Source organism: Lepidochelys kempii, chromosome 21 (genome assembly GCF_965140265.1).
Source record: "Lepidochelys kempii isolate rLepKem1 chromosome 21, rLepKem1.hap2, whole genome shotgun sequence".
Classification (NCBI taxonomy): domain Eukaryota; kingdom Metazoa; phylum Chordata; order Testudines; family Cheloniidae; genus Lepidochelys; species Lepidochelys kempii.
Window position 1 is genome coordinate 12,904,096 of NC_133276.1, and position 23,836 is coordinate 12,927,931.

Consider the following 23,836-nt stretch of genomic DNA (forward strand, 5'->3'; position numbering starts at 1 on the left):
TATGCACCTTTCCTTTCTTTGGAACCTTTGGTTTGCTTCTGGTTACCTCAAAACCAAAACCAAAACCAAACCGCGGTGTGTTTCCAGGGGTCAATTTGATGCTCTATCTCCACATTCCCCATGGGTAGGGGGGGGATAAATTTTGCATTCAACACGTCTCGCAGGAAAAATTAGGGTTTTCAGACCAACTCCAGGGAATATGATCAGTAAGCGTGCCCCAGGAAAGAGCTGGGTGTGTTCCTCCTCCTGCCAGGGTGGGCTCCCCCGGGCCAGGGCGGGAGGATTTGGTGCCTCCCCTGGCAGGGGCATGTCTTTAAGCTTCACCATCCCCAGGATTCAGCCCCTCTGTGGAGCGGGCATCTCCCTAGGCTTCCCCTTCCCCGGGCTGTGCCCGGCCTGGGGCCAGGCCACCTGCCCCTCTCCGCGCACAGATCTTTACGCGTCTCTGCCCGGCGCTGGGCACCTTCCCCTGGGCTCCTTCTCCGGGGCAGCCCCGGGGCTTGCCCGCCGCTGGGCTGCATGGCCACCTCCCCCCGGGCTGGGCACGCCCTGTCCCGGGCCGGCACCCGGCTCCCTCCCCGGCGCGGGGCGGTCCGTGGGCGGCCCCGGCGCGCAGCGACTGGCGCTGGGCGGCGCCCGGGCTGGGGGCGGATTTTTTGAGCCGAGCCCCGGCGCTCCTCGCTAGAGCGGCGGCGGCTGGCGGCGGCGGCGGGCGGGTCTCTCTCGCTCTCCGGCCGGGCCAGGCGGCGGCGCCCCCCCGCGCTGCCCTATGGACGAGCACCGGAGCCTGCTGCGCTCGCCGGCCGCCTCCTCCTCCAGCAGCCACCACAACCCGGGCTACACCGAGCCGCCGCCCCCCCCCGAAGCCCCCCAGCCCGGCCCCGAGCAGGAGGAAGCCGAGGAAGGCATGACCGTGGTGGTGGGTGGGGGGGACCCCCTCCTGGAGGAGCCCCAGCACCCCCACCCGCTGCTGGCGGGGGAACGCTACGACCACCCCCCGGCCCACGTCCCGCCGCCCCCCGGCCGCCCCCCGGCGGGGGGCGGGGAGCACGAGTGCTGCGAGCGGGTGGTGATCAACATCTCGGGCCTGCGCTTCGAGACCCAGCTCAAGACCCTGGCCCAGTTCCCCCAGACCCTGCTGGGCGACCCCCGCAAGCGGATGCGCTACTTCGACCCCCTGCGCAACGAGTACTTCTTCGACCGCAACCGGCCCAGCTTCGACGCCATCCTCTACTACTACCAGTCCGGGGGCCGCATCCGGCGCCCGGTCAACGTGCCCATCGACATCTTCTCCGAGGAGATCCGCTTCTATCAGCTGGGCGAGGAGGCCATGGAGAAGTTCCGGGAGGACGAGGGCTTCATCCGCGAGGAGCAGAGGCCCCTGCCTGATAAGGAGTTCCAGCGCCAGGTTTGGCTCCTCTTTGAATACCCGGAGAGCTCCGGGCCGGCCAGAGGCATTGCCATTGTCTCAGTCCTCGTCATCCTCATCTCTATCGTCATCTTCTGCCTGGAGACCCTGCCTGAGTTCAGGGACGACCGTGACTATGAGGGGACAGGGGGGACCTTCGGCACGAGCAGCGGCCCCTTGGCGATGGACGTCTTCACCAACTCCTCCTCCTCAGCTGTCTCGATGGTGTCATCCTTCACCGACCCCTTCTTCGTGGTGGAGACACTGTGCATCATCTGGTTCTCTTTTGAGTTGCTTGTCCGCTTCTTTGCCTGCCCCAGCAAAGCCACCTTCTCCAAGAACATCATGAACATCATCGATATTGTGGCCATCATCCCCTACTTTATCACCTTGGGCACGGAACTGGCTGAGAGGCAGGGGAATGGCCAGCAAGCCATGTCCCTGGCCATCCTTAGGGTCATTCGGCTTGTCCGGGTCTTTCGTATCTTCAAGCTCTCACGACACTCCAAAGGGCTGCAGATCCTGGGGCAGACCCTCAAGGCCAGCATGAGGGAACTCGGCCTCTTGATATTTTTCCTCTTCATCGGCGTCATCCTCTTCTCCAGCGCCGTATACTTCGCAGAGGCGGATGACCCCACCTCAGGCTTCAGCAGCATCCCCGATGCCTTCTGGTGGGCGGTGGTGACCATGACCACAGTGGGCTATGGGGACATGCACCCAATTACCATTGGGGGCAAAATTGTGGGGTCCCTCTGTGCCATTGCCGGGGTGTTGACCATTGCCCTTCCTGTGCCTGTGATAGTCTCCAACTTCAACTATTTCTACCACCGGGAGACCGAAGGCGAGGAGCAAGCCCAATATCTGCACGTAGGGAGCTGCCAGCACCTCTCCTCTACGGAGGAGTTGAGGAAGGGGCGTAGCAATTCCACCCTGAGCAAGTCGGAGTACATGGTGATAGAGGAGGGGGGAATCAACAACACTGCATTCAAACAGGCTGCCTTTAAGACGGGCAACTACACAGCTACAAACAATCCCAATTGTGTGAACATCAAAAAGATCTTCACTGATGTTTAAAAAACAAACAAACACCCAAGCCTCCGAGGAAATGTTGAAATAATAATAATGCAAAGTGACCATGTAATCAGTATTATCTGGAACATGCATCATCATTGGTCTGTGTGCGCTCTTGTTTTACATCTATATTTTTTAGATCATTCGTTTTAAAGAACAAAGAAGAGGATTACAAAATAATTGGAAGATAAGAGGATGGGGGTGGCTGCGGAAAGGAAGATAATACGCTCCCCGTTGAAACAGGTGTTTATTCTGCAACACATTGCAGGGCTGCTTTGTGGGGGTTTTTTGTGGGCAGCTTGCCTCTTTTCTCGCTTTTGCAAAGAGTCGCTGTGTAGCCGATTTCCCTTTCCATCACACACACATGCACCTGTTGGACTGAAAACCGTGAGTCAGAAGGGAAGAAAATAACATTATATTGCAGAGCCTGTTTGCAGGCAAGGGGAGGGAATAACCATTTAATTTTGCAAAGCATCTCTGCTACCACATTGCTAAATGATGCTTAATATTGAACGTGTGGTGCATGTCCTTTATGGGCACCTTTGATGTCTTTTCTTCCCCAGCCAGATCGTCTATGAAATTCTAATGTGTTCAGAAACCCAAGTATAATCAGTTTCGATTTAATCAGAAAAATGCCCCCATTCTCTATTCCTAATTCCCTTCTCCCACAACCGTATGGAATTGTTTCATCCAACCCGAAATTCCTGGCTGCATGGTGTGTATGGGGAAATGTTCTTCCCACATGGAAAGGTTTAACAATTGACTAACCAAACAGCATCCTGAGTGTTTGAACATCCTATGATGCCAATGCAGATTGGGGATAGTTAGGCTCTCATTAAATCAGTAATGGGCTTTTTGAAGCGACTGCAGCCTCAAACAAAACCTATCAAGAGCCTAGAAACAAAGGGGGGGCGGGTATTTCTGTCCATTTCCAATGCATCTGAGATAAGCGTCTGCATCTATCACAAGAAGATTAAAGTGACAAAATCCTTCCAGCGGAAGTTACTAATTCGGACCTGAGTGATGCAGTTTCCATAGCAACCCTGGTTTCCTGGGAAACCCCAAAAGGTTGTCATGGTATCCCTTCACCGCATCCCCCTTCATCCTGTGCTGTTTCCACAGTAACCCTTCCAGATGGTTCCAACTTCTGTGATTCCACGGAAAAGCCGCTGCCCTGGTAAACCGCACACACACATACAGAGAGTTAATCCTGGAGAGATTTAGGAGTAGAAAGTAGTCATTATCCTAGATGCATGCATGGTTCTTTAGATCTGAAACATTCCTGAAGTCCTGGTACCTACCGAATCAAGAAGCAAAATGATCATCCCTGGAATGCTGCTGCGCACATGTGCTGAATAAAACACCTGTTCATAGGCAATAAACGCAACAAACCTCCAAATTACCCTTGCTATCCAGTTAATATTTGGGCAGTAAAACTGAAAATTAATTCTCTATATGCAAATCCATACATCTGCTCAGAAGTTCTAGAAAGGCGATCTCATCCCTGACGGAATAAACCGTACTTAAACACATGGTACGTGACCGAGATTTTTTTAAAAAACCCTCCCTCCAACACCAAACAGCAATTCCACTCGCAACCGTATACGGAACCGAACAACCAGACAGGAAACTTCTTAACGCAAAAGGATATCAATCTTTTGACCCTGGGGATGTGTGGATGGGGAGTAAGCAGAGATCTGTAAAGTGCAGGGGTGCAAAGTAACCAAAACCCTGTGGGAAAACATGCCTGCCTTGTCTCATCCAAGTCAGCCGCTGTGGAACATCAGACAGAAACAGGTGAGTTGTGCACTGTGGAGAGAACAGATTATGCACCCTAAGACATTTGTGCTTTCAGATATAGACCTCATGTCTTTGTCCCGAACACAGCATAAAGCCCTCCCTTTATGCACATGCACATGAGCTAAAGTGGAATAATCTTTTCCATAAGAGTCCCCTGACTATTTTTTTCCCAGCTAAACTGTCTGGTCTTAGTTTGATTTTTCATATTGTTTGGTTTAAATAATATGTATTTAGTTTAAATAGCACGACGCATACTCCTTGTGCGGCGAAGCAGCGATACTGTTTGTGGCTTTGTTCACCCATAGTATGCTGAAATTACGGTTTCCACAATGGTTTAGTTCACTTGGTCTTGGATCACTTTTAAAAAGAAAAACCAGTGACAACCTATTCCGCCCTGGAAAGATGCAAGCTTGAAGTGTCAGCAGTAAGGGCCCGATTAAGATGTGCTTAAGTCCCACTGAAGTGAAGTGCTTTGCTGAATATGGATGGGTTTAAGCACATGCGTAAGTGTTTTGCTGAATTGGAGGAATTTGTCTAATTTACAGCAAAATAATGTAGAAAGGAATGGGACAGGGCAGGTTATTACAGGCAAATAATTATCTGATTTTAATTATAAGCTCAGAGTTTTCATAAATTTGTAATATGGTTTTATTCTTTACAACATTCTTGGAGCCAGGATTTCACTCATGATTTACATGTGGTCTTCTGTTCTGATCTTATTTAAATTTACCCCTTTGCCTTCATCCTCTTTTTAGCCCCCCCACCCTTTTCAATTAATAAAACCTTTGAGAAAATTCATGAGGCCAGATCAGATAGTGTAAATTGACATAACTTCACTAGAGCAACATCAGTTTACAGCAGCTCAGAATCTGGTCAGTTAATGATTATGCAATGGTCAGACATTATGTGAGGGAAGCCATAGTTGTAGCTAGGTAGATGTGAGTGCCCCTTTCTTTCCAGTTTTGTTGTAGGGGTGGAAGGATTATATATAGAAATTTGATCCTCCATATTTTTCTTTCCGTACTTTCATGAACACTTTTGTCATTCATCCAAGCACAAGTTGTTTGTCCATCGGTTGTCTATGTAACTCCTTAACATGCTTATTACATTTGTGTACCTGTACTTAAGTGTGATTTCAAAGATAACAAATCCTCACTTTGATAAAACTATATGCAAATTTTCTCACAGAGGGAGAACATTCAGTGTTCCTCATTTTCTACTGAGGATATAAGACTTTTTTGTACATGTTTTTGAAATTTTAAATCAGAATTAAAGATTTTATTCGCCTAGTGGGAAAGCAGTGGAAACACTGTCCACTTGACTTCCACTCAGAGCATTATAGATTTACAGATCAATTCTGTGTTTGAATTAGCGTCAACATGTTTGGATATGTGGGTGAGACATCTTATAGGCATAAATATGGCACTTTGGAATCATTAAAAGAAAAGCATGCTTGTGTGCATATAATGTGCAGCAAGGTTTAATTAATAATTTTGGATTTGCATGACCATTTCTTACCATATTTTGGGGGTGGAAGGTGGACCAAATAATTGGAAAAAAGGATGTTTTTGTCCGTAAAAGGTGATACCCATAAGAGAGCCTGAAAAAGATCCAGTGAATAGGCTCCAGTAAAAGAGCCCATTCCCCAAATATAGCATGTGGTACAGCTGACAAAGCATGTCTAACAGCCACCAAAAATCGCTGCTGCTTTCTTCTTTACAAATGTAAACCATGTAGACAAAACATTGAAAGCAGAGAGGTGGGAGGAGAATGGGGAAATGTAGAAATTCCATTGCTGGCTACCTGCTCTTGTCTCCACTTCATAGCCATGAGTTTAGCTTGGTCAGAATCAGGTACCGTATCTCTGCACAGTTGTGCAGTCTGAAGGTTACGCTTTCATTAGCTTGTCCACATGGAGAATCTCGAGACCTTTCCTGTAGAGATCGGGGAGACTGTTGCTCCCTGTTCTCTTTGCAGCCTGCTAGCTCTCTGTAATGCATTTTATCTCCCATCTTGCCATGTGCCTAGTGGATCTTTCAGGACTCTGACAGTCATTTTTGAGATAAAGATCGGCCCTTTGCAGCACGTTGGACTACAATGTTTTTAATGTGCTTAGAAGATTAGTATTATCTCTTCTCCTGCATGTAAATTGTCTGGCAGTTTACGGACAAACCTTCCCTAGCGGGGGTTGTCTAGTGTCATACACCATTATATTTAATGGAGGAAACATTAATGAAACATCCCGGCTGACTCTTTATGTGTACAGCCGTCAAGCAGTTCAAAGCTGGGATTTCTGCAGCAGCTGTAACTTGGCTCATCGGTAGTACTTTTGATTGCTCTACATGGTGTTAACTTGAGTGGCTACAAGATACACGTGCATAATGGCATGGTTACCATTGCGGTGGGAACCGTAACTGAATTTTCTGGCTTCTGTGCTTTCTCGCTGCATCCCTGTCTTTCACACCTCTCATCTGGCAGCAGGGTGACATTCACTCCCTGTGCTGAAGGACAGAATAGAAATAGACCGTTCCATGCCACAAGCAACAAAACCCTGTGCCTCCTTGCAATTTGTAACCCATTATGGCGTGGGTGTCTGGGAGACCAGGTCTGTGAAAGTCCAAATACTTTTTTTTTTTTTTTTTCAGATTCAGAGTTCGTGCAGGGCCAGAACTTATCTATTTCCCCATGTTTATCCACCCCACACTGTTCCTCAGACGTTCTTGTCAACTGCTGGAAATGGCCCACCTTGATTATCACTACAAAAGGCCCCCCCCACCGCCTCCTGCTGGTAATAGCTCACCTTAAGTGATCACTCTGATTACAGTGTGTACGGTAACACCCATTGTTTCATGTTCTCCGTGTATATAAATCTCCCCACTGTATTTTCCACTGAATGCATCTGATGAAGTGAGCTGTAGCTGACGAAAGCTTATGCTCAAATAAATTCGTTAGTCTCTAAGGTGCCACAAGTATTCCCTTTCTTTTTGCGAATACAGACTAACACGGCTGCTACTCTGAAACCTGTCACTTATCTTTTGGACATTAATTAGCCATTTAAATTCTTGCCCTTCCCAAATTCTTTTGGTTTCATTGCACTTGTGTGCTGCTTATTTCCTAGACCCCATAATGAAGGGTGTAATCCAATGCACACTGAAGTCAATGGGAATTTTTCAGGTGACCTCAGTGTGCAGGTCCCGAACTCAGAGTCCCTCCAAGCGTTTCCCATCACGGAGAGAATATATCAATGATACAGAGGAATTTAGAAGTCCTTTCCACATGGTAAATTGTCCCTGGGCTGCATATCAGAGGGAGTCTGTTACCAAGATGGGATGCAAGTGTGTGTGTCTGGGGGGGGACGGGGGACTGTAACCACTGATAAGGGCTCTTAAGGGGTGTCTCCTCGAGCTTAAGTTTACACCTTCCAGTTCTAGCAAAGACATACTCTAAATTTCCTCTAGGATGGCTTGCAGTGGGTACCACAGACAGCAGGTTCCAGCCTTCACAGCAAGGGCCTTGTTGATACCTGGTGGCCCTGGTGACTTCTTCTTACTAGGTATACTACATCCTGGATCCTTGCAGGAGGAGGAAAGGAGCTGAATCTAGCAAGGCTCCTATCTATTCTGATCAGGGACAAGTTGAGGGTTCAGGTAATTATCTTAAGACTCCAATGCCACAGTGGCTGCACAAGCAGATCCTTCGATTCTCTCCAAAGCAGTACCCTTAATTAGCCAATCCCCAAGGGAGGGGTGAGCAGCGGTCTCATTCTGTGTTGGGTCGTTGCCATGACTGCTAAATGTTTCATAAAGACACCCAGTACCAGTCCAGAAGGTAACACTGAATTAGTAATGCTGTTCCCCTGTGGGAAATCGGAGATGGTCTCTTTCTCCTTTCCACATTTCACTTCCCTCATCCTCAAGTTCCATCTCCCTTTACTCACCCTCCTGTCTTCCTCCCAGAAGTGCTTCCTCTCCCTCTCTTCAAACCCAAGTGCCCCACCCAACAGCTATACAACTAAGTTTTGGTAACAAATCAGAAACAAAAAAGTTCCACATCTTTTTCTCTGACATGTTGTGGGCCTGGCATCCTCCCGAGTGCTCTACTTGCATGTGGCATCCCTTTCTTCCTACCTTGTATCTACTTTTGTCTTTTTCCATTGTAAGTTCTTTGGAGCAGGGACTCTCTCTATATGTTTGTACAGGTCCTCGCGCGGTAGATCTTAATTTGGGCACAATCTCAATACAAATAGTTGATCAGAACAACACTGTATAACCCTGTGTGTGCGTCAGTCAGGCCTGGAATGCGTAGCTGGTCAGCTTCCTCCAGAAGAGGTAAAATTTCTCCCTGGGAAATCGTTTTAATACTACCGAGCTCTGATATAGCACTTTTCACCAGTAGATCTCAAAACGCTCTACAAAGGAGATCAGTATTATTCTTCCCAGTTTACAAATGGGCAAACTGAGGCACGGTGTGAGGAGGTGACTCTCGCAGCAGGACAGTGGCAGAGCCAGGAACAGTACCGAGGTTTCCTGAGTCCCGCTGAATGTAGTAGCGTGTTCCAGTGAGGATCTGCTGGAACACGGCACTACATGCAAGGCACAGCCTCTTGTAAATTACGTACTCCTTCCCGGCAGGAGAGCCAGTAAGAAGGAAAGTACAAATCTATTACTATCCATTTGGTATTGTGCCAGATTCTTTCCCACACTATGGGAACATAAAGGTCTCCAGATCTGGCCTTCTGGACATTCCCCGGATATAGCACAGAGAGAGCTGGCTTTCGTTCCCTGGCAAAGGGGGCATATTAAGGATGTAGCCAGGAGGATGGGCTTCAGTGATGTCCCAGCTGGTATACCAACCCTTTCTAGAGATTGAGTGAGCCTAGAACTCGCTGAGAGTCTGGGCCATTGCATTTCTTCTGCAGTATTTTAGACTCATTTTTCTAATTTAAAGAGTTTTTAAAGTGAGAAATTTTGAAATGAGGGTGGTTGTTGGTTTGGGTTTTTTTATTATTATTTTATTTCTTTCCACGATGTTACCTTGGAAACAGCTGTTGGTTGGGATTGCCTGTCTTGGCTTTGATGGGCAGACTCTTTGGTGGGGAGCATGTGTGTCGGATGCACAAATAAATACACAATAACATAGTGGGGTAGCTTTTCTTTGTGTGAATCTGTGAAAAGAAAAAAGAAAAGGAGGACTTGTGGCACCTTAGAGACTAACCAATTTATTTGAGCATGAGCTTTCGTGAGCTACAGCTCACTTCATTGGATGCATACTGAAAAGAAAATAGCCCCGCTGGAATACCAGTTAGTCGAGAAGCTTTTTATGAATTCAGTTTGCACTGGTGGGTTTGTTCACTGGAGGTGGGGAAATCAGTCCCAACCAATTTTTAAATCAAGAGTATATTTCTCCCCCCCCCGAAAGATCTACTCTAGGAATCATTTTGGGGAAGTTTGTGGCTATGTTATATAGGAACTTAGACTAGATCAGTGGTCACCAACCAGTCGATCCTAGAGGATCTCCCAGTCGACTGCGATCTCTGGCGGTGCAGCAGGGCTGCCACTAAAGCAGACTTCCCTACCCCGGCCCCACGCCGCTCCCAGAGGTGGCCAGTGCAGCCCCACGATCCCAGTGGTGGTGGGGGGCAGGGGTCTCCCTCTGCACACTGCTCCTGCCTGCAAGCACCGCCCCCACAGCTCCCATTGGCAGGGAGAGCTGCCTGGGCCATGCTTGCAGAGAGGGGCAGCGTGCAGAGCCACGTGCCTCCTGACCCCCCCAGGGGCCACAGGGGGCAAGTTGGTCTCTTCTGGGAGTGGTGTGGGGCCGGGGTAGGCAGGGGGCTGGGGTAGGCAGGGGGCCTGCCTTAGCCTCTGTGCGCCCGCTGCTGACTGGGAGCCGCCGGAGGCAAGTACTGCCCGGCCGGAGGCCGCACCCCAACCCCCAGCCCTGAGCCCCCTCTCACAACCAGCCCCCCCATACCCCCTCCTGCATCCCAGCCCTGAGCCCCCTCCCGGAGCCAGCATCCCATACCCCCTCCTGCACCCCAAGCTCCAACCCTGACCCCCTTTCCGGAATGAGCACCTGTATCCCCTCCTGCACCCCAACACTCTGCCCAAGCCCCCTCCTGCATTCAAACTCCCTCCTGGAGCTTGCACCCCTCATCCCCTCCTGCACCCCAACCCCCTGCCCCAGGCTCAGCCCAGAGCCCCCTCCCACACTGCAAACCCCTTGGCCCAGAGCCCGCACTCCCTCCCGAACCCCAATCTCCTGCCCCAGCCCAGTGAAAGTGAGTGAGGGTGGGGGAGAGCGAGTGATGGGGGGGATGGAGTGAGCAGAGCGGGGCCTCGGGGAATGGGCGGGGTAGATCCTGGGTTGCCCTTAGATCCCAAAAGGCATCTTGGGCGTAAAAAAGCTTGGAGGCCAGTGGATTAGATGACAGGCCTTGAAATCTCCAGTGAGATGATTATTTTTGCTTGAATCCCTTAAATAAAGTTAGCATGACTATTAATACCAGATTAATCTGAAAACAAGAGACACATAAGGTGGCGCATAGTCCCAGGGGCAGTGGCAGAGCTGTTTGGGAGGAACAGAGCCGGGTGACTTTTTGTTGTTGTTGCCAAAAATGAAATTCACTGAAAAAATGCACCAACACTGTTTGCAAATTCATCGAAAACAATTGGAAAAACTACTCAGACATGTCAATGATTTGTTCTGACATTCCCTTTCAAAACAAAACGTGGTTTTGAACCATGGTTGAACACATTTTGTTCCACCTAAACAAAGTGGGTGTGGTTTTTTGTTTTGCTTAGGAAAAAAAAAAACAACACCACACCTCTCCACTCCTCCCCCCGGAGTTGTCAGCCTAGCCACAGACCTGGAAAAACAATCATTGGGGAAGCTGGTTGTGAGCGCTCCCCTGACCTGTTCCTTTATCTCCAGCAGGAGTTTTATGGGGAAGATGTTGGTGGCATGCTTCCCCTTTCTGTTTCAAGGAAGACTAGCTCATTACTCAGGGTATACCTATTGCTGCAAATGCGTGTATCAAAGTGAAATCGGCCACACAGCATCCTTCCCTCCTCTGTCCTCCCTCTTAAATCAGTTGCGTCCTGTAACCAGTTAAAATTCTTTACAAATTATAGGGCCAGAGCCTCATCTAGCGAGTATCGGTGTAGCTCCATTGAGTTGAATGGAGCTTGATTTATACCTTCTGGGGATCTGGCTCTCAACCAAATTCTTCTGATGGCATGAGCATCCACAACCTAATAAAATTTGATTGACACCTCACTTGTCTGGATGAGATCGGAAGCTTGCAATGCATTCCTCCACACACAGATGGACACCCACCTTCATGCCATATAGCTGAATATTGCTATGGCTGTTGGTTTCTGTCTGCGGACATGGGCTCAAAAGCTTGGTTTTTGTTTAAACCCCTCCTCCCAAGATTTTAAGAATTTTAATTCATAGCATTGCCGTCGGGAAGTGGCATAAGGAGGAAGACCAATAGGAGGAAGGCAGGAATGGTTGGGCTTAGGAGATGAGAGGGGGTGACTGGTTTATTTCATTTTGATATTGCAGGATGTCCCAATCCTGCCACCCAGCAGTGAGGTTTCTGCAGGAGATCAGTGACGGTGAAGGTAGAGGAGCAGGGGTCAGAGAACGGGGAGAGGGGACAGAGCAGCACTGATCCCACCCTGCCTGCCCTGGCATGTGTGTTCATGCATAAAGCCATATTCATAGAATATCAGGGTTGGAAGGGACCTCTGGAGATCATCTAGTTCAATTCCCTGCTCAAAGCAGGACCAATCCCCAATTTTTGCCCCAGATCCCTAAATGGCACCCTCAAGGATTGAACTCACAATCCTGAATTTAGCAAGCCAAAACCACTGAGCTATCCCTTCCCCCAGGAACACCTGGGCAGAAAATCTACCGGGGGAGGGTGCGTCACTGCAAACTACCTGCAACCGCCTCGCTGGTGGCCTATGCTGGCAGGGCACCAGTCACAAAACACAAGATGCCCCCCACACCAGAAAAATGTGAGGGAGGGCAGTTTTGGTAGTTCGCCTGCCCTTCTTTGGGGTGATATTTCCCAGGGATGCAAGGGGCCAGGCTCCTGAGAATCAGGATGCAGGCTGTGGCTCCCGGATCCAAGGGCTGGTTCTACACTGCCCCAAGCACCGGCGTAGTTTAGTTTAGAACAGCCTCAGGGCTGCTTTGATCTACACCAGCTGATTATGGCTCCCAATGAGCTGTCCATCAGCCAGGGACTGCAAGAGCGCTCTGGCCGTGCTACCTTCCCTCCCTGGCACCCCCCCCCCCCGGGGGCTATAGGGGGGCAAAGGGGTCGTGTAGAAGCCACTGATGCCTTTCCTGCTGGAGGAGATCAGGTAGCTTTGTGGCCCAAAGGGGCTGAAGTGGGGAGAGAATGCACTCCATCCACATACATTGCATACTGCGGGCTACATTCCACTGCTCTCAGTTATACCAGTGTAAGCCTGCAGTCACTCTATTCAGGTCAACAGAGCGTCTCTGAGACCAGAATTTGGCCCTGAATCCATGGAATCTAAGTAGCTGCTTTAGCCTTTCCTTTTTGCAACCGTTCCAATGTTTCGGGATGGGTCACAGTAGACGTATCCAGATTTCACATTTTGTACGATGCTTACTGAATAGGGAGAACGGTTAATACCCTAACATCTACGTGAACAGCATACTCATCCTATGTAACAGGGACACACGTTCGCTGGTTTCATTTTGAATGCACTGGGACTTTAATACAAACTCCTGTGGTCTGTCACTCGGTTAAAGGAAATGATGTTTTTGCCCATTAAGAAAACATTTCATCTTGCAACCGAGGGATATGTACCTGTGCTTGTCCTTTTTTATCGAAGCCATTTTAACACTGCTGCTGGCAGCACAGGGCAAAATACAACCAACAGTGCTTTGTTGAAAAATACTGCTCATTAATTCCACTGTGACTATTTGATTAGACCTTCTATGAGCAAAATGCTGTTTTACAAACTCCACGAGTTTCACGAATCCACCTGTGTGTCATATCAACGCACAGGCCTTAGATTTTCATTCTGAGTAAACACATTGACAAACATTCCTGCATGAAAATCCCCCCAGGGCTCCATCATTTCCCCTGCCCCCGCCCTTTTTTTAAAAAAATGAATCAAGACATGTTCAAGTAAATTAAAACTGGTCTTGTGTCAGACTGAGATGAAGCAAGCTTTGGCTTTTAGCTTGTCAGTCTGTTTCGGTGTGGCTGAGTTTCTCACCCACAACTGCTTTCATCCCAGGTCACAGTCTGAGTAATCCTGGTGAGCTGACCACATTCGTAAACTAAAATCCAAACAAACTGAAATGCACAAAGCTTGATATAGATGGCTGATTTTTTTAAACAGATCATGTTTTGGAAGGCACTGCTATTCAGACATTTTTCAGTGTTTTCTCTAGAGTCTGCACATGGACAGTGTATGCATAGATGTGTGCGTGTGTTTATATAGACAGACATTTAGTACACCTGGTTTTTAGCCAGTTTGCCCATAAATTAATATTTGGTATTAAGATTTTATACAGATTTGGGATTTATTTTTAAAATACAAAACAAGTGCATCTGCTTGATTTGGGCAAAACAGACAAGTGTTCGGAGTTGTCAGACCAGATCAGAGCAATAGCTCATCTCATGTTTCAGAGTAACAGCCGTGTTAGTCTGTATTCGCAAAAAGAAAAGGAGTACTTGTGGCACCTTAGAGACTAACCAATTTATTTGAGCATGAGCTTTCGTGAGCTACAGCTCACTTCATCGGATGCATCCGATTCATCCGATGAAGTGAGCTGTAGCTCACGAAAGCTCATGCTCAAATAAATTGGTTAGTCTCTAAGGTGCCACAAGTACTCCTTTTCTTTTAGCTCATCTCATGTTATCTCTGACAGTGGCCAGTACCAAAGGCTTCAGAGGAAGTGCAAGAAACCCCATAGTGGAGAATTATCGAATCGCTCTCTGGGCCAGATAGAGGTTGAATGAAACTTCTGCTGATTTCTCCAAAAGCCATTTTTCAAATGACTGAAACACAAGCTAAAACATTGTGCTTCAGACTGAGCCCTTTAAGCCGATCGTTATGAATATATGATTGATCAATCATGAGTGAGCCAGCTCACCATTCTAATCTCTTAACAGATTGAACCCTGGAAGTTTTGATGCTGTCATTTAGGAAGGAGGGAACAAATTCAATCAGCGCTGATGGATGCACGTGAAAGCCCTATTCTGCAGCTGACTGTGTATGAGAGCAGGGTTCTATTGAGCATCCGCAGTCAGGTTCAGAGTCGGGACCCAGAAGATTGTAACAAAGAGCCCGCAAAGGATTCATGCAGATTTAGTGACTGGACCGCCCAGGGGCTGTACCATTCAGCAGAATTAGAGAATGGAAATTAAACAAGGCAATGTATTTGCTGCTATTCTTCGGCTATTCAGATGAACAAACAGGAGTAAAACACGGCCCAGGGTTATTGCCATAGTATGGTCAGTGGATAGAGCACTGGGTTGGGACTCAGGATATTTAGATTCTATTTTCCCTGACACTGACCTGCTTGCTGACCTTGGGCAAGTCACATCCCTCCTCTGTGCCTCAGTTTCCCTACATGCAAGACGAGGATAATGATACTGACCTTCTTTGTAAGGTGCTTTGAGAGCTACAGATGAAAAGCAAAATATAAGAATTATAGAGTTTAAGGCCAGAGGGGACCACCAGATCACCTGGTCTGACCTCCTGCAGATCACAGGCCACCCCTTGCCCCAGCACCTGCACACTAAACCCAATAACCGAAGTTAGACCAAGTATTACAGCCCAGAGGAGACTAAACTATTTATGTGCCACAGGCAGAGAACAGGAGGGACTGAGGTGCACCAGTGCTGAGGCCCTGCAGTGGGCAGGGAACTGATTAAGTGGGAAATACCCAGATAATTTTGGCAAGTGATCTGCACCCATATGCTGTAAAGGAAGATGAAAAACCCCCCAGGGTCACTGCCAACATGACCTGGGGGAAAATTCTTTCCCCGCCCCACACATGGCCATCAGTTAGACCCTGAGCATAGTGTTATTATTAAACCCACAGGTGGGTGAACCACATGGAGGCTGGAGCTTTTATGAAATTTTTCTATTCTTTGAAGGTATTTGCAAAGCTGATTTAAGGTTCATGAACTGTTTTTCCTCCCTTGTAATTTAAACTTATGTTTAGTTTGCCAGAAGCTGGGAATGAGCGACAGGGGATGGCTCACTTGATGATTCCCTGTTCTGTTCACTCCCCCTGGGGCACTGGCCACTGTCGGAAGACAGGATACTGGGATAGATGGACCTTTGGTCTGACCCAGGAGGGCCGTTCTTATGTTAGTTCTCCTCACAAGGGAAATTCATTCAAAAATATTTTCCTAGCTGAAAGGGAGCATGTGCTTTGCACTAGGTACAAAGACCTGCCCCCGAACTCCCTGCACACTGAGCTAAGCCAGGCTGCGCTGAGTGCTTTGACTTGTTGACGGCACTGGGGTTAAATTGGGCCAAATTATTCGTGCAGTTCCAACTCTGCAGTTCCATTCAACTTGACAGGGATGTAACAGGGCAGATGGGAGCTCACTTGACCAGATCCTTCCTGCTGTTCTTTGGAGTAACTCCCTTGACATCCAGCGGAGTCATGCCAGTTTACACCTGCTGAGGATCTAGCCCACTGTAGCTGTTTTCATTAGAATTTTGCCTCTCGTTTTCCCTGCTCATTTCCTCCACTGTGTCTCTTTGTGTTTGCTTTTCCTCCTCCAGCTTTTGCTCCATTTCTCTCTCTCATTTCTGAAGTGTCTATATCTATTTTTCATCCTAATTTCCCCCTGCTTCTTTTATCACTCTCTCTCCAAAGCAGAGCTCAAACCTAGCATTTGAGCTCAAGTTAAGTTTGCAGACCCACGGTTCTGGAGCGGGTTTGCAAGGAGACAAAACAACCTTGTCCAACCCTAACTTGAAACTAGCGGACACATCTCTGGGGCTGTCAAGCTGGCGCCTCTCGACAATGCTCAATTCACTTTGAAATATAATCTGTACTGAAAGGTGTGAAAGGATGCTAGCTTGGAGTTGTGTGCATAGCACAACGCGCTATGGAAGGAAATGCTTTTTAACACCTCCTCGTACGTGTCGTGTATGCCAACGCATAGTCCTTGAACTTTAGGTTTTTTGAATAAGGCCTCGAGTCACAGATTGCTAAACATTCTGCTTTAAAAAAAAAATCCCCTCTGGCTTTCATAATCATCTCCTCCCTCACCCTTTTCATTTTTAATTGAATGAGTCTAAATGAAGTCAATGGGATGAATTTGGCTCCTGTCCTGTACATGAAAGCAAATCTCATTTCAGATTGACCTAAATCAGGCACTGGATTTTATCTTATCTCTCTGCTTTCAATATGAATAAACTTTCCAGCCAGTATTGTGCTCATCCGTAGTTCTAAATCTGAGTAATCCTGAGAAAGGCAGCATCATTTGAAGGCACCAAAACAGACAGATCCTTCCTCGCCCTGTCCTTACTCCTGCCTATCTGCAGTTTGGATCATTGCTCATTCGCTCAGCTGGGTTCCCTGGTCCCTACAGGAGAAGGGAAATGGGGTGGGGAGGGCAAAGTGGCACCTCCTCCCTGTCCCCCTCCCTGTTGCTCCTGGATGCACTGCCTTGGTGTTGGTTGTTGGGGCCACCAGCAGGCGTTGGGTCCTGCCCCCCTCTGGTGTCACCAGGAGCATAAGGCTGGAGGAGCAGGGAACCAGTGAGTTCCTCACCTTCCCAGGGGCAGAGGGGCTCAGGCTTTGGGCTTCAGCTGTGGCAGGGCAGCAGGCTCTCGCTGCGGAGCTTCGGGCTCCAGCCCTGGGTGCTGGCTGTGTGGCAGCAGGCCCCAAGGGCCGGCCACATAGCTTCGGGCTCCATCCTTGGACCCTGTCCTCAGGCTGCGGGACTTTGGGCTTCAAGCTCCAGCCCTCGTTGCCTCCCCCAGTCCCTCACCTCCACCTCCACCGGCCCTCCCCAGGGCTTAATTTGTCCCCAGGCTTGCCAGGGCTGTGGAAAGCAAAACTTGTATGTTTGTCCATATCACTTTTCACAACAGACTTACTAGCTAGCAGTAAATAATTTACCGTGATTTGGACGTGCCTATTTATTTGTTTTTCCTAAAGCTAAATAAGTATTTTAAGGAAAGAGCAGGAGAGCGACCACCAGCAAGAGTCGGTGGCTGCACTCTGAGGCCACCAAAATTTTTGTCTTGAGAACCCCTGTGATGGCAGTTTCTGAAAACCCCAGACTTCGCTGAGCCTGGTCAGTCATGGCTCCGAGCAGAACCTGCACTTGGTTTTAGGCTGTGAGCCCCTCCTGGCACTGGACGCAGATAGTAACCATGCCCCGGCAAGCAGCTTTTGGTACCTAGGGCCACGGGGTTCTCTTTCTGCAGACCCCAGGAGGGATGGGTGGAATCATTTTTGGATGGTGGGGAGAGTGCTCCTTTACCCCACTATGCTCCCCTCATGGGGATGGGTTTGTTTTTACAGCTCTCTCAGTGCTGGTGCCGCGACTACACAGGCAGGTTAACGTTGGTAGTGAAGACATACCCTTAGATTATTTTGCAAAGACTATTGCGGAATAGAGCTTGTGTGGACACTCTTACTCAGCACTAAGAGTGCCTTTGTACAGATGAGCTTAATCCACTTACAAACTGGATGAATCTAAAGTGCACAAAGGTCCTCGTGTGGAATAAACGTGTCCACGCAGAAACTATTCTGCAACAGCTATTTCCCCATGTAGACAAGCCCAAGTCCTACTGCCTTTCACTACTGTTTAGGCTCCTAAATCACATAGATGCTTGTGAAAATGCTTCTGTAGCGTGTGAATTGCTTTGGTAGTGGACCCTATGTCCTCTTCCAATCCACTGCAGTCACGCGGACCCAGATTTTCAAATGCTGAGCACACACCATCAGGGTCAGATTTTCAAAAGAGCTCAGCTCCCACGCAGACATCCAAGTAACCATATGATTTTCAAAGGAGATCAGCACCCAGTGTGCGACTCTCTTAAAAATGTGGGCCCCATTACATTAATAATGTCCACATTTGGATCTTATGCTGACTAGGATATACAATGGCTACAGGACTGCAACCTCAGTGGATAAAGTAGGAGGTGCTAATCCATAGGCCCCTTTAGCCCACAATTCTGCAAACTGACTGCTGGAAGTACACCCTGCACCTAACGCAGAGTCCTCCTGACTTCACTGGTTCTCTGCCCACCTGCCCTGTGAAGGCTATAACCAATGAACTATGGGATATATAGATGTAGGGCTCCCGCAAGCTCCTGCAGCTGTTCCACTGTAGATAGATAAAGAGTGATTGAGCCGGAGAGAGTAGGAAAGATGCTGTAATACAGTGGTTAGGCCCCCTTGGTCCCCAGGAGCAGGAGACTGTAGGGCAAGTCCCCCTGCTCCAAGCAGGCAGGAAGGATTGTAGCGCGATACTGAGTCTGTGGAGAAGCCTGTGCTGTATGCAGAAAGAGCTGCCGGTGGTGGCAACCTGGCCCCCAACCTGCCGTCTGCACTTCGGCTGTCTCACCAAATTAAGTCCCTCCTGAAAACTGACCCTCTTTCTCCAGTGCCAACGATCATAGTACGACGGACATATTTTACTCTTTCCAACACAGGGCACAAACGTTCGTGAGACACATTACTGCTTTTCCTCTAAATAATTAGACATTTTAAATTTGCTTCTAATTAATATTCCAAAAAACCTACTTCATGAAGATAAAGCAATGATTCAAAGGCTTTAGGGTGGGGGGAGCTGAATTACATTTGGCAAATATGCAGTCAGCGTATCAAAGGCAATTTTGCCTTTTTCCAAACCTTTTAGTTTAGGGATTGTTCACAAGAATTCTTATGGGTTTTCACCACTCCTAGGACTCTACAGAGGCTACACAGAGAAGTAAAATGCATTTTCCTGTACTATCAGACATCCTGTTACCACTACGTTTGCTTATTGCAATCTTAAGTACCCCCAAATGGCCATTATCTAATATACTTATGACCACTCTATGGCTGTCAGTTCCAAACATACTTAAATTCATTTGCAGCTGACATTTCCAGATTCATCTGTGGGAGAAACCTTGCATTTGTCATTAAAAGGATACTAGGCTTGAGTTGCCTCTCAGACCTGTTTCTCACCAGTCGAACTTCAGTGACTTCAACTGAATCGCTCTCAATTTAAACTGGAGTAGCTGAGAGTTAGGCCCCGGGACTATCTGTGCATGGACCATTCCTCTCACTGGGAAGGGAGGCTCAAGCAGCTCTGTGGAGCCTGTCACAGTTCTGGGGTAACTGCACCTTTGACCCCCTCTGTGGTCAGCTCTAGGGATGTCCATTCAGGTCTGAGGCATCTAGCCTTCCTTTTTCTATGGACAGGGACCCACATCCCTTCTCCTGTTCCCCAGGGGGTCAGGCCCGCGTCGCAGGGAGTCAGTCCTGCCCCAAGAGAGGCAAAGGCTAGAGGCCTTAGACCTGAACGGGCATTCCTAGAACAGACCCCTGTGGCGGGAAGGTCAAAGGTGCAGTTCCCCTGAAATTGTGACCTATGGGGGGATTTTGCATTAATCACCCACCAGTGACTCCAGATTCTGCAGGAAAGGCACCTCCCTTCAGTGAACCAGGAGCACACAAATACCTAATCATCTGTATTGGTACAAAGGGGTACGAATGGGCCTGTCTCAAGATAATGATTTTTGAGGTGTTCATACTTTAAACATAAAATACAATATGACCCCCCCCCCCCGCCCAAGATAAAAAAAGAGTGCAACTACGTTCAGTATATCTGTCACCGCACCTTTCATGCTTTCCTCTGGCAGTGCTGAAGGGGAGGATGGAAACAGGCCAGGCTAGGGGGAGAGGTGGGATTCCTGCAGAGCATATAAATCCGCAATTTAAGAACAAGTATGCAACATCCAGCAATTTGGAAGGGCAGGTTCGTGTGTGTGTGTGTGTGTGTCTAATTCAAAGAAGCTCAGCCCTTCCCCGTGCTCCCCATGTTAGGCCAATAATTCATTCTCCGGTGGAAGCCGACTGTGCTCAATTTCAGCTCCGAAGAAAGGTTTGTCCTGAAGTTCTAAAGAGCCTGATTAAAAAGGCCGCTAAACAAGACACAGAAATAGGTATAATGAGTCTCCACAAACATCTGTGCTCTGTAGAGCTAGGGCCAAAGCCTGAGCCCTGCATGAAGCTAGAGTAAGTACATTTTGCTGAGTGGGCAGTGGGTACCACATGGCAACATCAAAGCCAGAGCCCTTTCTGGAAGCAAGGGACTAAAGGGAGGGAGTTCGCCCCCCCGCCCCATTCTGCCCCCTCTCCTGCAAGCTCTGGCTGGGGGCGGGACCACAGTGCATGGTGAAATGGCTCTTCTGGCTTGCACCATAAGCTGCACCAATGATGCCCCCAAAAGTCAGAGCAGGCCCCGGTTTGTCTTGGTTATACTAGGGCTTGAAGCAATCTAGACGTGGGAAGGCACAAAGCTGTCTTAAAGACAGCTGTGCCCCTTCTTCTCCCTGGGTTCTTCTGGAGACAACACAGAATCTGACCTGGGAAGCTTTAACCTTGTGATTTCTCCTTTCCCGCCCCGCCCCATCCCATCCCAAAGACAGATCCTACCCAATACTAGCATCCCTGCACCTCCGTAATTCAGTGCTTGGATAGCAAGGGCACCTTAATACCATTAGATTAGGTGATTGGCACTTTTAAAATACCAGAGATCTGTTTTAGATCGGGTTTGAACAAGTCCCCTTCCTCTGCGCTGGACACTGCTACCTCATTTAATTTTCACAATAAAATGTTCTTCCCACTCAGCAAATACACAGCTAGATGCACGTGCAGAAATAAGAAGATAAACACTCCCCTTCTTGAGGCGGGTAACAGCCTCAAACGCCCTCCTCCACGGTCTTTGTGCGTGCCGTGACGTTTAACAAAGCTGGGTTCTGGCAGTGGGGAACGAACTCCCAAACTTAAAATGCCTCCGGGAGAATGAGGCAGCTCCGGCTCAAGACCCGGAGCTGATCTTAGCAGCAGCATAGCTAAGAGAAAGAGGGTTTGCTGTGATAGATGGGTCCCAACCCATTTTTCATAGGTAGGGTTGCCAACTTTCTAATTGCACAAAAACGAACACCTGGCCCCGCCCCTTCTCCAAGGCCCCGCCCCTGCTTGCTCCATCCCCCCCTCCCTCTGTCGCTCACTCTCCCCCACCCTCACTCACTTTCACCAGGCTGGGGCAGGGGGTTGGGGTGTGGGAGGGGAGTGAGGGCTCCAGCTGGGGTGCAGGCTCTGGGGTGGGGCTGGGGATGAAGGGTTTGGGGTGCAGGAGGGGGCTCCGGGCTGGGGCTGAGTGGTTCAGAGTGCGGGAGGAAGTTCAGGCTCTGGCTGGGGGTGTGGACTCTGGGCACTCTGGGATCCCGACTAATGGGAGCTGCGGAGCCGGCCCTTGGGGCGGGAACAGCACGCGGAGCCCCCCTGGCCGCACATGCATCTAGGGGGCCACTAGAGAGCCTGCCTTAGCCCTGGCCCCCAACTGCGCCGCCGTCCAGACTTAACGGCCCGGTCAATGGTGCTGACCGGAGCCGCCAGGGTCCCTTTTCGACCGGGCGTTCCAGTCAGAAACTGGATGCCTGGCAACCCTAATGAGCGGGTAAATACAACATCTTGAATTCCACCTGGAATTCAGTGCAGCTCCCGAAACATTGGTGTAACAGGCTCCCGGCATGAAATTTCGAGCAATAAACTGGCTCACTGCATTTGGTACCAGCTTCAGTTTCCAAGTGCTGCACATAAAGCGTATTTCAGCACTCTAAGCTGGTGGTGACAAGAGCGGATAACGGGAGCAAGGTCTGCATCGGAACGATGCACTGACGAGGCCTGTCAGATATTACAAAGATAAAGACCTGGGTGTCATCAGCATATGGAACATATCCCAGTTCGTGTTCACCCGCTAACCCTCCCACCTATTGCATATACACGTTGAATGGGAGAGGTGAAAAAAACAGAACACCCCCCCCCCCCTTACTACATTGGCAAATCTACCCATAATTTTATCATTTCAAAGGTGTCAAATACTTGGGGTCAAATTCTGCTCCAAGTCCAGTGGTGCAAATCAGGACTGCCTGCTTTGGTGTTACTCTGCATTTCCACTGGGTACAAACCTGGCCTTGCCTCTCTGTAATCATTCACATACATTTGCCATCATCAGTTCACATTAATTTTTTGCCAGATTTACAAGACCAACCAGTTGCTAAACATCATCTGAATCATATCAGGCCTTAACAAAGCCAGCTTGATTGAGATAAACATGATGAGGGAAAGCCATGTCATGCTAATTATCCCGGATAGAATTTGAGACTCAACGTTAATGAGAGATCTTTTCTTGTCTTTAGAATATCAAACTTTGTTATTTAGACTGTGCTGCATTCAGACGGTTAACTGCTTTAATTAGCTATTTTGCACTTTTCATTTTTAGGGCATGAAGATTTCAAAGGTTCTTAAAGGGGATCTGTGCGCAAGATGTGTTCCACTTTGCCTTAAAAAAAAAAAAAAGAAAGAAAAATCCAAACACTGTCTTTCTTTCAAAGCTGTTATTTATCCTGCCCCACAGAAAACAGAAGTCGTCTCAACGTAAGAGCTACAAAACTATAGCTGGCCAGTAAAATATTTATTAAAAGAATCAGACACATCAAGAATGCAGTGACTAGTTATATTTTGAACATCATGGACTGAACGGATGGATGGCCTACCCTCTTATGTATGCAGTACTTTAACTTCTAGTGGCATAAAGAGTTCTACATGGTATCTGTGTTTTTTAAAAAAGTGCATTATGTAGACGGGAACATCTTTTCAGCCAGAAGATATCTTCAAACCAGGTGCAATATAATAATGAGACCGAACAAAGCCAGGAAAAGGCAAAAGGGGGTGGAAAGTCACATGGACCTTATTTCAGCCTTTAAAAACCACAACAAAAACCCCATACGCTCATGAAAGATTAAACAATCAGAACGGAAATGTTAAATAGAGCAGCTAATAAACAATCCAAATGTTTTGTTTAACAATTCAGCTGCTCTTGCTGTTTTATTTCAAATGACTTTATCACAGGCTGTGTCCAGCCATAAGAAATGAATGAGTAACGTTCTATTTTTCTGTGAAATGTTAGTTATAACTAGGTATGTTCTGTACCAAAGGATTTCCAGTTTACTCTAGCCCTGATTACACTAGGAGAAAAGGGTAACATCATCTACTGATGCCGAAGAGGAAGGTGTTGAAGCGTCAGCTAACAAGCTGTGCCTGGCTTTAAAAAGCAATTCAGTTTAAAAGAAAAACTAAAAAGAGTCCAGGTCGATAGCTGTGGGAGCGAGGGGTGACTAATAGTGACCCTAGCATCACCATAATTCACTCCTCATTTCACAGACATCCATTCTCCCTCTTCTACAGTATGTTGAACGTTATCAGGAGTACGTATTGTAGTATTGGTTTATACTACTAGAATTA

At 48.2% G+C, this 23,836-nt stretch overlaps 1 protein-coding gene across 3 annotated transcripts; it reads left to right on the forward strand.

The window, feature by feature from the left end:
* Window positions 1–707: 707 nt before the first annotated feature.
* LOC140901309 (potassium voltage-gated channel subfamily A member 3-like) lies at window positions 708–22,891 on the forward strand. 3 transcript variants are annotated; one of them, XM_073319918.1, is made up of 2 exons: window positions 708–4,276; window positions 22,815–22,891. In XM_073319918.1, the coding sequence occupies exon 1, from the start codon at window positions 770–772 to the stop codon at window positions 2,480–2,482; it is 1,713 nt and encodes a 570-aa protein (XP_073176019.1). In that variant the 5' UTR covers window positions 708–769; the 3' UTR covers window positions 2,483–4,276; window positions 22,815–22,891. The 3 variants fall into 3 exon arrangements, with proteins under 3 accessions (XP_073176019.1, XP_073176021.1, XP_073176020.1); XM_073319920.1 differs by lacking the exon at window positions 22,815–22,891 and adding an exon at window positions 14,451–14,492; XM_073319919.1 differs by lacking the exon at window positions 22,815–22,891 and adding an exon at window positions 6,925–7,164.
* Window positions 22,892–23,836: the final 945 nt, after the last annotated feature.

Coding starts and splice junctions, on each gene's coding strand:
- LOC140901309 (XM_073319918.1), top strand. CDS start 770: ATGGACGAGCACCGGAGCCTGCTGCGCTCGCCGGCCGCCTCCTCCTCC.